The 12853-nt window shown below is 46.6% G+C and overlaps 1 protein-coding gene across 3 annotated transcripts in view; it reads left to right on the top strand.

Annotated features, from left to right (window-relative positions):
- The window catches only part of CAMKK1 (calcium/calmodulin dependent protein kinase kinase 1), a 1170789-nt gene that overhangs the window by 995109 nt on the left and 162827 nt on the right, over positions 1-12853 (top strand). For all 3 annotated transcript variants that reach the window (XM_085649569.1, XM_085649570.1, XM_085649571.1), the window contains one exon: positions 4901-5004. In XM_085649569.1, coding sequence (XP_085505695.1) covers positions 4901-5004 — 104 coding nt within the window. The remainder of the gene's footprint in view (positions 1-4900; positions 5005-12853) is intronic.

Genomic DNA, 12853 nt, shown 5'->3' with positions numbered 1-12853 from the left:
AGTGAAGTAAATTCTTCTAGCAAGCAACTTAAAACTTCTGTTCAGGCCTTTTTACCATCCCATTTGGATGGTGGGAACACCCTGCTCCAAGGCCCCACAAACTCCCCATGCCAGAAGAAATATGATGAGATCACCCCCACACTTTCTTGATCCAACTCCGTTGGTTCCCCTTGCTGTCCTGCACCTTCCTCAAAACCAACTACATTGTTTACAAAGCATTCATGGCCAACATCCCTGCTTACCTGGCGCACAAGCCACCATTGCTGGTGGCTTTTGGCAAACATGCAGCCAGCCCGCTGGAAGACTGAAGACTAAAGACTAAGAAAAGAAGTGTTTAATAAAAAAAGAAAAAACAAGGCAGCAGGCCTTTTCCAACTAAGAACCAAGATCCGGAACAACATCCTGGCATCCATTAGGACTGCCTCAATGCTGCTCCAATTTAGGAAAGAGTTGAAGACAGACCTCCTCAATGAACACTACATACCAGTACATTAAGAATCCAATAACCAGCCACCGCTCTGATCACTCGTTGACTTTATGCTTGCCGTTGCCTTGTGCAGCACTTTTTTGTTAGGTTTGCACTATACAAATACAACATACATACATACTTCAACATCCTTTAAAGGCAAAGTAGTCTGAAGACACATTCACATATATTTGCGGTGGCTGTCACTCTGTAAGTTGGTTTTACCCATGCCCAAGTGGAAACTGGCAATATGCACCCAACCATCGTGCTCATTACTAAAATGTTGTCTTTCTAATTCCTCCATTATTTCTTTTAAATATGTGCTCCTGTGTTTTTTTCCCCACAGTTTATATAACAAATTCGACCCAAAGGTATTGAAGCCCTTTACATGAGCACTAGTTACATTGCACAAGGTCACATTAATATTTTTAGGCACAGAGAGATTAAGTGATTTTGTCAGAATCTCAGGGTGTTGAGCCGACACAGAGACTCGAACCTGGTTCCCCAGTTCCAAAATCATCATCTCTGGCAGTGACGCCACATCCTCGCTCACATCCTATATGAGCCCTAATCCTTAATTATATATAGTCCATTCTCCTCTACACCCCAGATATGTCTACTTTGAGTCTCTGCACTTCCACACTGTCTTCAAATCCTACCCCTCTCTTAGACAGATGCTGATTCAAATGCTACCCCCGGGCGTCACCTATATCCCAGTAGCTGCAGAGCCGGGTCTTTCTGGGTCAGCCTTTTAACACTAGATGCAGATCTTGAGTGGCCTGGGTCTCACACACACAGTATCAAACTCTCTCTCTAGTGTGTCTGACCTGACACACTCACTGCAGACTTCTCTGAGCCGTTCTTCCGTCACAGTTGTTGAAGCCTGATGTCTTTCGAGTTTTCACACTGTTTGCAGGCCCTGGCCTCCCTTGACTGGCCATTGTCACAGTGACTCCTGTGCTGGACGGGCTACAGAACCTGGCCTGTGATGCAATCTTCTTGCTCAAAGGATGCCTAGCCATCATAAATCTCTCCATTCTTAGACTCTGTGGGTGCTTTCTTTGTCCATTGGCTGCAGCGCTTGCCTTCTATTAGTCTCTGGTCTATCTGTATTTGGCCCTCTCACATGTTTCCACTGCATTTCAATAGCATTCCCTTCAGTCCTTCGAGAAGCCATCATTTCTTCTAAAAAGATCTTGCATAGTAGCAGAGCCTCCTGAGGAATTAGTGAACCAATGGAGCAGGCTAGGGGAGTGATGATGAGGGAGAAGATGTCTATGAAGGCTCAACTAATGCTTAATTTACCTTTGGCTTTACCTTCAGCCAGATTGTCATGCAGACTGGCATATCTTGTAATTGGGTATTCAACTGCAAGTTAACATGGTGCGTAGAGCAGCGGTACACCAGATGGTAACACCACCATAGCAGAATAGCCTAAAACATATAAAAACTGTAGTATTCCGGCAGGTGCATTCATTTGAGTAATCATCTACGTATAACTGGGATTTCTGCTTCCAAATAGCCTTTCATTATCATATGGCATCCACATTAAACCCTTTACTCAGTTATCAAATATATTAAGTCTTTTTTATTTTTTTTATCATACAGAACTCTTTGCAATTTTGACAGATTTAGAGAAGTTTGGTTTAGCCCTCCTTCAAAACTTCATAGCACCAACACTACACTGAGAAGGAGATTCAGGGACCAAAACACTCCTTAGCTAAGTGTGCCCTTAGTTTCTTCTTGCCACACCCCCTGAATCTCCATGTTCATCATCTACGTACGATTACTTCCTAAAAAGGACTGCCGGGGTGTGCCGGGGATAATGAAAGTTCCATAGCGTGGCACGTGAGCCTGCTGTCGGGCACTGCCTGGCATACACACTTGGGTGCACAAGACTCACTGGGTTTATTGCAGTTGTCTGAATCCTGCTTTTGTTCGGCATGTTTGCTTAGTTACAATATTGTATTGTATTTTAGTTGCATTTATTTAGCACGTTGACTCCTGATGAAGGTGTCAACGTGCACGCTGCTCCCTGGGAGTACATCGGCAGAAGAAGTGGCTCCTGGTCTCGTGGCCCATGTCAATACAATGTTCCCATCCTTATGGCCTGGTACTTACCCATGTCCCCTACTCTAACTACTGACCCTATGGTTATGGATGACATTTCCCTCCCCTTCAATGTAACACTTGTGAGACCACACGGATAGTTTTACTTTATTTGGATTAGGGGAGAGTAACCCCCCCCCCGGCCGTATTTATTAACTTTTAAACAAACAAATTAAAACATTATATACAGAAACTTTACGCAGAAAGTACAGATACATTTTTAATAGTCCGATATTCCACGGCTAACCTTAAACAGTCTAATACACAAGACACTCCTGGTGTAAATCTATCAATGCATGTTATTTACTTTCTGCGTGTCCCATCTAGAGCCTACGGCAAAGTCAATGACTGGCAGCTCCCCCGGTCCCCGTGTACTAATAAGGTTGCGCATGGAGTTACAGCTTATTGGATGGATACTTTCCCCCGGGCCCCCCCTACGCCCTGTGCCTTACACTCCATTACGTGGGAGCTGCAGACTTCTGCATAGTGGCGCCTTAATGCGCGTGTGGGGGTGGCCCCAGGCCCACTGGGAAGGATGACTCCCCCGGCCCCCGCACCCCGACAGCCTACCTACAGGCTGTCACTACCCCCTGGAGTTATATGGTGCTGACCGTTGAGGACCGAAGACTATGCTTACCAATCATGACCTTACCGCCTGACACTCTAAATATGACAATATCTAATTGAAAGAGAAATTCAGAGTTGTGCTCTATTTATACATTACTACAGAAACGCCGATACCATTGCTTTTGTTCCCTGCCAATACTTTGGAAAAGAGGGGTCAAAATAATGACACAATATCCAAACCGGAAAACCAAACCTTCAAACAATACCTGCCTTAGGGGATGGTGGGTGGGCAAAACAAAGAAAGGTTACGGGCCCGCAGCCGGCCCGGGGATCCTATCTGTGGGGAGCAAGAACAAGAGACTGTTCTGCTCCCCACCAACTCTTTTTAAAGGGGGCGCCCAGGCTGACCGGCTGAGACCGGTCAGCCTCTATGCAAGCGGGACGTTTCTGCACCGGAAGCACTGGCGTGCTTCCGGCGCACAAACAACACCTTTCCCTATTGGTTGTTGCGGGGGAGGAGTGCTGCGTCACTCGCTGATGCGGCCTCCCCCCCCTTCTGAGTGGCCGGTGACTGGTGCGACCGCCATAATGGTAGCGCGTCCTATCCAGCCCGCGCCTTTTCCAGTGTAAGGACCAGAGTTGGAGTCGTGTCTGTTTTTGTCATTGCGCTTTGGCATGTAGTGGAGCGAAACGAATGAGAGGTCAGATCCTTAGGCTTATACATCGCCAGGGTCTTGATGGAGGCGAATGTGTGAATGAAGGGGGACCTGTTGGGAAGAGGCTGCGTATATGGCGTCTGTGAAGGTGCAGCGCCACCTGTGCATGCAGTAGAGCAGAGTGAAGGGTAGCGCCACCTGTGCATGCAGTAGAGCAGAGTGAAGGGTAGCGCTGCATGTGCTTGCAGTAGAGCAGAGCAGAGTGAAGGGTAGCGCTGCATGTGCTTGCAGTAGAGCAGAGCAGAGCGAAGGGTAGCGCTGCATGTGCATGCAGTAGAGCAGAGCAGAGTGAAGGGTAGCGCTGCATGTGCATGCAGTAGAGCAGAGCAGAGTGAAGGCTAGCGCCGCCTGTGCATGCAGTAGAGCAGAGTGAAGGGTAGCGCTGCATGTGCTTGCAGTAGAGCAGAGCAGAGTGAAGGGTAGCGCTGCATGTGCTTGCAGTAGAGCAGAGCAGAGTGAAGGGTAGCGCCGCCTGTGCATGCAGTAGAGCAGAGTGAAGGGTAGCGCTGCATGTGCATGCAGTAGAGCAGAGCAGAGTGAAGGGTAGCGCCGCCTGTGCATGCAGTAGAGCAGAGCAGAGTGAAGGGTAGCGCCGCCTGTGCATGCAGTAGAGCATAGCAGAGTGAAGGGTAGCGCTGCATGTGCATGCAGTAGAGCAGATCAGAGTGAAGGGTTGCGCTGCATGTGGTTGCGTCTGCTGTCTCTAGGGTCACCAGTTCCACTTTAGGGCTGGTCTCATCCTGAGTTACATATTCTCCATCTCTGCTTAGTAATGAAAAGTGGTTTGGTCTGGTGTTGTGGGATAATCTTGGAATGAGCTAAATCTTCCGGAATTCCAGTTAATCTTCTATGTGCAACAAATTGCTCTCGCGAGATCACACTGCAGCATGTTATCCAATGCACCGAAACTAACAAAGCACGTTAACTGAGCTAGGACTGTTTTTCTGCATAAAGATCACTTCTACTGGTGGCCTTTGTGGCGTAATGTAATTATTATGAATCTCATTGGACTTCTTTCACATGTTTTTTCTTTTTTTTACAGATTTTAGTGAAAGCAATGTTACGGAAACGCTCCTTCGGGAACCCGTTTGAGTTTCCAAACAGAAGGGAGGAGAGATCCATGTCTGCTCCAGGAAACTTATTAATGTAAGTTTATGACAATCTCCATTCGAATCAACTATTACCTGAGTTTTATTGTAACAACCTAGGGTTCTAGAAGTAAAGATCGTGAAAAGCGAGACGCAGTGTGAATGGTCAATGCTGTCCCTCATCAATGTCCGTCAGTAGCAGCTCTTCTCCTCTGACCAAGTATTCTGCAAATCCCACACTTTTGATGGGCATCTGATCTGTGAGAGGCTCCTTTTTACTTTTCACGGATATAGGGCCAGGTTTACTAAACCATTTTGCAGTTGAAAACCCTGCGGTTTGCAAGATGGTGTTTTGCTTTGTACTTATCCTGTTTTGCGATTCCGTAAGGCCTTTCTGAATCGCAAACTGGGGTTTACGACTCATACAAATCGCAGACAGGAGGGGGCTTGAAAGGGGTTTCCTCTCACATTTGCGAATCTCAATGAGATGTATAAACGGTTTCTGACCGCTGTTGCAGTCGCAAACCATTGAATTTCTACCAACAACTCAAAGTAGGTGGTAGCAAATTTGCAACAAGCATTAGAAATGCATTCGTTTTTTCCTATGTGATTAATAATACGTTTTTTTTGTTTTACACTTTAGCTTGGTGAGCAGTTGTGCAACATAAGTTACTGAAACTTCATAAATGTGTTATGATTTGTTTATTGAGAAAGGCAATATGTGCCTTAACGGAGTGTTTCACGAAATTATCGATTTGCCACATAATCCATCATCAGATAAATAATCTGCTGATTTGAAAAAGAAAATTCAAACCCAAACGGTTAAAAAGTTACTGAAAATGCAGTGACGTGTTGCAGCGCAGTGGAATGCCCTTTGCAAAGGTTGACTGGTCACCTTTCTGTTGCTTATTGATATATTTAGCCGTTGAACCGGTACTTATAAGCTGCGACCCATGCCCTGGCAATGCTAATAACTGTAAAAATAAAAAGACTATGAAGTAATACTATCATAAAATGAGCCACACACTCTGCCTTTTTTGTCGCATAATTTAGTCAACTCTGCTGTATATTTCTTCTCCCGCCACATAATCCCAGTTGCCCTGATCTTATAGTAGCCTTGATTTATTTAAGCATACTGTCTCACACACACACGATTTGTCTGATGAAAAACATATTTAAATATAAAAATCTGAGGGTTTATGTAAAATCTTATGAATTGTGTTTTAGAAAAGAAAGCAGACTTTCATCCCCATAATCTACAATTGATTATTCTTTTCGGAGTCACGTAGATTGGTAAATTTGACCTATTGACAAAGTTCAAGAATTTGGCACTAAAACCCGTGTTGCAATACCAGCTTTCCAACTTGAACAATCTAGGCGACCCTATGTTTACCTACTGCATTTCCTTCTGTTTCATTCCACTTTCCAGTGTTCACAAGACAAGAAAATGTTTTCTTTTATATTCGGGTAATGGAAAGATCGCAACTCCACTCAAACATGAGGGTGTGTAACTTAGTCACAATAATCACCAAAGCACCCAAATTTAGAGTCTTTGATTAATTACACTTACCTATATGGCGGGGGGGGGGGGGAGGGGGGGTAATTTACATGTTATCGTCTTATATACAAACACATGAATTCACTTCATGCAGTCGATCCGTTCATATCATTGACTACATTACATCGCCAACTGGACATCGGTAATAAAAAGGTGCAAGTACATGGAAGAGGGTTACCTTCGGAACACCGTTGTCACTAGGCAAACGTACAGGCTTAATATGCGAAATTTCTATACCATAAAATTCAACCAAGGCAAAGCTCACCCATGTTAGCTTACTCACCAGCACGGGTCCCATTTGTGGAAATTATGGCTGGCCTTGGCTCTGGGCTCCAACTCCCTCGTACAGACTCACCGGGCCCGGTGTAACTCAGAGTTGCTCAGTGTTAGATCTGGGGGTCTCTAGTTGGCAGAGGTAGGATCCACTGTCCAAATAGGGACCCTTACTTCTAGTCAGGGTAAGGGGGATACACTCTTTAGATAACCCCTGCTCACTCCCTTGGTAGCTTGGCACGAGCAGCCAGGCTTATCAAAGGCAATGTGTAAAGTATTTGTACCAACACTCACAGTAACACAGTGAAAACACCACAAATGGACTCCACACCAGTGTAGATAAATAAAGTACTTTTATATAAACTACACAAGACCAAAACGGCAAAAAATCCAACATACACAGTTCAAGAATATGGTTTCAAAAGAGTTCTTAGCTTAGTGACAAAATAATCCACATTAGCGTTGATTTTAGCCAACAGTACCTGGTGATGCAATAAAAGTTCCTAGCGGCGCACAGGCGTTGAAAAACAAGCAACAGCGTCAGTCCTGAGACCCTGGGGATGCGATGCACAACACCGCTGCACGCAGCGGGCGTGTGCGACGAATCCGGCCTGTATGGGGTGTGAGGCGATACTTGGATGGATTCCAAGGCGTAGCTTCTCCGGTAGAAATTTACTCACAAAGGCACGATGCGACGATCTTCGATGTTTCTGCGACGATGTTCGCAGCGATGAAATACGGCCCGCTAACGAGCGGTGCGATGATCTTCGATGGCTCTGCGACGATGTTCGCAGAGACCAAATGTGGCCCACTAACGAGTGGTGCGACGATCTTACTCAGCGGCGGTAGGCTCTGCGACGATACTCGCAGCGACGGGAATCTTCCCGCTCCGGGGCGATGCGCTATAAAGATGAACGCGGCGTTGACGTTGCAGCGGCGACAGGCGCTGCAACGATCTTCACGGCGACGGAAATTTTCTCGCTAAGCCGGCAGTGAGTGGAAAATTTGCAGATCTTTTACTTCTTTTCTCTTGGTCAGCTTCCCAACAGCAGGTACCACTTCCAGAGGCCTCACAATTGGATCAAGCACTCTAGGAAGGGCAGAACTCACACAGCAGAGTTCAGGGGGAAGCTGGGGGTGAAGTCCTTTTGTTCCTGGGACTTCTTAACAGGAGGCCAGCTCTACTCAGGCCCTTGGAGATTCCTTCAAGCCAGGGGACACAGCACACAGCAAAGTCCTTCCCCTCTCCTTGGCAGCAAAGCAACTGCAGGTCAGCCTTACAGCAGGTCAGTCCTTCTTCTTCAGTCTTCCAGCTTTCTCCTTGGTAGAGGTTCCTTCTTGATTCGTGGATGATCTAATTTTCAATTTTCTGTAGTCTGGGTCCCAATACTTATACCCCAAAATCCTTTGTCCTCTGAAGGCAGAGGGGCCTTAGCCTAGTCAGAACCAGTTCTGGGCAGTCCTGGAGCATTCTGTTTACTTGGTTTCTTCTTTCCTTTGAGAGAGAGGGGCAGGGTCGTCAGCCGCCCAGCAGGGGGTGGAGCCAGCATTGTGGAAGGCAGGCACACCCCTATTCAGGCCCAGGTGCTACTCCTCCCACCCATCTACAGGGGAATTTCCCTGACTCATTCAGCCTCTGGGAGCCACCCCTGTCCCTCACAAACCAGACAGTCAATTCACAAACAGGCCAAGGCACACAGAAAGGGCAGAAAAGGAAACTTTCTAAAAGGGCTGTTTTCACACACAGGATTTAAAAAACATCTTTCCTAAAAGATGTGTTATTAAATTCTGAGTTTAGCGATATCAGACTTTAATTTTCTATCTTGCTCCAATGAGAGATATGCAGGTAAACATTATACTCAGCATTCCCCATTATAGCCTATGGGCAAGATAGCCTTTCAATAGTGAATAACGAAAATGGCTGTAATTCACTACCAGAGCATGTCACCTACCCCAATACATGCTCTACCTTTCACATACACTGCACCCTGCCCAGGGGGGTACCTAGGGCCTTCCATAGGGGTGTCCAATGTGTACAGAAAGGGAAGGGTTAGGCCTGGCCAGTGTGGACACTGGTCAGGTCAGCATGGCAGTTAGCAAAATGCACCCAGGCACTGCGGTGGCAGGCCTGTGACACCATTTTAGGGCTACTCCTGTGGGTGGCACAATCAGTGCTGCAGGCCCACTAGTAGCATTTGAATCACCAGCCCTGGCACACTCAGTGCACTTTACTAGGGGCTAACAGGTGAAACAAATATACCAATCATGGATAACCAATCAATATAACAATTTACCTAGGGAGCACTTGCACTTTGACACTGGTCAGCAGAGGCAAAGTGCCCAAAGCAACTAAACCTGCAAAAACGAAATCCAGCACAGTGTCAAAAGTACAGGAGGTAGAGGCAAAAAGTCAGGGGAAACCACGCCAAAGATGCCAGGTCTAACACTCAGTAAACAAGTACTGAAGTGGATGCCTGCTTGTGCCCTTCGGGGACAGTGGAGTGCATGTGATGATGAATGCACCTCAAGCGGGTCACTGATTGTCCCCCGAGGGCACTAGGTTGTGCGTGCTTCATCTGGAGCGTGGAGAAGAAGTAAAAGGCTTTCAGAGGATCTCCCCAGAGATAACAACAGCGCTCTGAGCCCATGGCACTCAGGTAGCGCTGTAACTTTAAAGTAAGGGTGTCACTATTGTAGTGACAGCAGGTTGAGACACTGAAAAGAAGTTCCACCATGGTGGATGAACACAGTACCTGGGCTTCGGTACACTGATAAGAGCACAAATATGAGGAAGAACAGGAAATAGTATGCTGCAGCCAATAGAAACCGAGGACAAGTAAGTGGCAAGCACAGGAACCAATGAAAAGCAAGGGTGTGGGATGTAAGCCCCCTTTTAAGATTTGAATTGAATGCAATAGATTTCGCAAGCACAGGGCAAGCGTTGTGCAGGCAGAACCTAAAAAGGAAGTTGTCCCTATGGGGCGGCTTTCAATTTGGAAATCCTGTTGGGCAGCCTGAGAGAAGCAGTCAGTGGGCTACTGAACCACTGCTTGCTCCCCCCATGTCTTCCCAAATGGAGTGTTGGTTTAAAGAGTATGGGTTTCTTTAAATAAAAACGTTTCCTGTTTAGGTGAAAATGCTCTAAACCAGATCTGAAGTCTTCGTTAATACACACTATATTTTCAGAGTCAGAATGTATAAGTGATCATATTATGTCATTAAATAAAATATACCCCTTGAGTGATGAATGTGCAACATTTTTTTGGTTTCAGTTTGCTTGTAATGAATGCGCGAGACAACTCTAGATAGGGATTCTGGCATTTGGCAGCAGTGTTTTTTCAGACCGAGTGAAGCACGGATCACAGGTACCAGTTAGTGGCATCCCGAAGTGTGTGAAGGCAGCCATTGTGTCCAAACTTCACAGAGAAACTAAAAAAGAAGAATGTGCAAACCGATTAAGAACAGAAAATCAATGTTCATAAGAACTAGAGTGCCAACCAAAGAGCACCTATTGGACTGTAGCTAAAAGTGCAGATTTGTACTTGCACATGCCCTGCACTTATTGGTCTCTTAATACAACCATTAGACCTTAGAACCAGGGATACATAAGGCCCAGCCAGCTCACCCACTTGACATGTTTGACTGGCTGAAAACATTATTTTCTCTGCTTTTTAAAACATGTCAATATTCAGCCCCATGTAACCTACCTGGCCCTGTTTGAATTAATCAAAAATAATATATGATTGCTTATATACTGTATGTTTGTTGATGCTGAAGTCACGAACGTCCCAACTATGAGGCGCTCGGATTTGCAGGGTACCGTGCGACTGGAAATAACCTTTCCAGGTGGCATCACCGCACATAAATCCAGCTATTATAAGTATTAGCCCAAGGAATGTGGAATAACATAAAGACCTGTATTACCAGGTCTGAATCCACATTTGGTGCCATCTTTCTGGGTACAAATCCACTTCCATTTACCACCGTCTCTGAGCAGGCAGTAAATGAGCGAGGGGGCAGTGCAGGCGAGGGCAGTACAGAGCGTGGATTGTACCAGGGCTTAGCAGAGGGTGGCTGGGGGGGACGTTCTGTGCTAACCTGTGCCTAGAAGCAGGATATAATTGGGAAGAGCGGTATCCCACACAGCAAGACCACTCAGTCCAACTTACAAGTGGGCCCCATTTGTTGCATATGATTAAATCAGCACAAAATATTATTTGTACTGAGGCCAAATAATCACAGTGTTCTAGTAAGTTTGCAGTATATTGACTCTGGAGCCATGTTACAATAAAACCTATGCCCGTGGTTCTGTAGCACCACGTCCCTCATAGCAGTGGCAAACGACTTACACTTATCTGTTGCACCACCGACGTCAGTACCCTCGTGTTTGGCATTTCAGTGCTCTCCTATATGTGGTGGTCCTACTACGCATAGCCAGGTCCCACTCACAAGGCCAACACTACAGGGCATGCGCAGTCCCAACCACATCCCCCAACCTCTGCATTGATGGTAAGATCATGAGTGGGTCAGCACTGACCAGTGACCAGCCTCACTTCCTGTAGCTTAACACAGAATGCAAAGTGTGACATGGTAGTCTAACAGGCTTATAACTGTTCAGTCTAATGCATGCAAATTATCACCATTGGTGGTACATAATGGTTGTAGGATTTAGTGCATGTGTCCCAGGGCAGCCATAGCTGCAATTAATGTAACCAACAGCTTTAAATTGCTAATCATTTTATAAATAGTAGTAAATATGACTTTACAACATTTTACACATGTGAAGCCTCTCACTAACAAAACTTAGTTGGCAGTAAGAACGAAATGCAACTGTCAGTCTCGAAATTCACCATTGGTACTGCACGGCGTGTATGACACAATGGGGGTCGTTACGATGACGGTCGGACTTTCGTCAGACCGCCATCGCTGCAGTAGTGATCCCGGCCACCTACGAGGTGGCCTACCCACCCGCCGCATCACGATGCGACCGCCACCGCGGCAGTCGCACCTACCATACTTTACACCTCCGCAATGTAAATAGGGCACTGTTTCCATTTACCTGCACTACGTGGAAGGCTCCATGTGGTGCCTGCCACATGGTGCATGGAAAATTAGGTGGCCACCATTGATGCCCCCAACCCACAAAAGCAAGTGCCCCGCCTGAAGGGGGCCCGATATGTGCCCTTGAGGTCCCTTTCGGCCAACTTGCTAATGACGGGTTAACCGCCATGAACGGGCAGGCGGAAAGGGATATCATTATCCCGACGGTAGTGCCTGATAGGCACCGCTGCCATGCTGGGCAATGTGGCAGCACCGACAGGCGGTCGGAAAATGACCGCCTGTCGGAACCATGGCTGTCAGTCTTTCCGACCGCCACGTTTCGCCCCGCCTTAGTAATCTGGCGGGCGGAAAACCTCAGTACGATGGCTGAGGGCCCGCCACCGACAGGCTGTCGGTGACGGGCCTTCCGCCATTATAATCAGGCCCTATGTCTTTTAATTCTGTGAAAAATTTACATGTTTAGATATGGGAAACAGATCGTTCAGAGTTCGTTGGTGGTGCATAAAGCTTTGGATGACGCAAGGTGGCAGTTTGAATGGATGCTAATAAATGTCCCATTGTGCGTAATCATAGGCTGTCAAAGTTCCTCTTCATAGGATGCAATCAGACACCCATCAATTATCCCTATATTTAGATACAAGGTAGTGTAGAGCCGAGGTAGAAGTCCTTTCTTAACAAAGAGCACATGTTTTTATTTACTGAAGGTTCCATGCCTACCTCACAGTTGTTTTGTGTTTGCTGATGCAGAGAGGTGCATGGTGTGGCTGCTCCTGCAACACGACCTAACCAGTATCACTGTTTGAGGGTAGACACACATGAGATGCGCACTGTGACATGGCCCATGTTCGACCCACCCTTTTATATAATGACGCCCGTCACCACGTCCACAAGGCAGGTGAGTCTTCTCACAGTGGCTGATTTGAGGTTGCGTGGGTCAGCTGGAACAAGGTGAGCCAGGCAGTCCAGGATCGACACTTGTGTACCCTTCTCCTGACTACTAATTCCTAGTACTGCC

Source organism: Triturus cristatus, chromosome 3_2 (assembly GCF_964204655.1).
Source record: "Triturus cristatus chromosome 3_2, aTriCri1.1, whole genome shotgun sequence".
NCBI classification, from domain to species: Eukaryota; Metazoa; Chordata; class Amphibia; order Caudata; family Salamandridae; genus Triturus; species Triturus cristatus.
The sequence above is the reverse complement of the archived record's forward strand: the minus strand, read 5'-3'. Positions and strand labels throughout refer to the sequence as shown.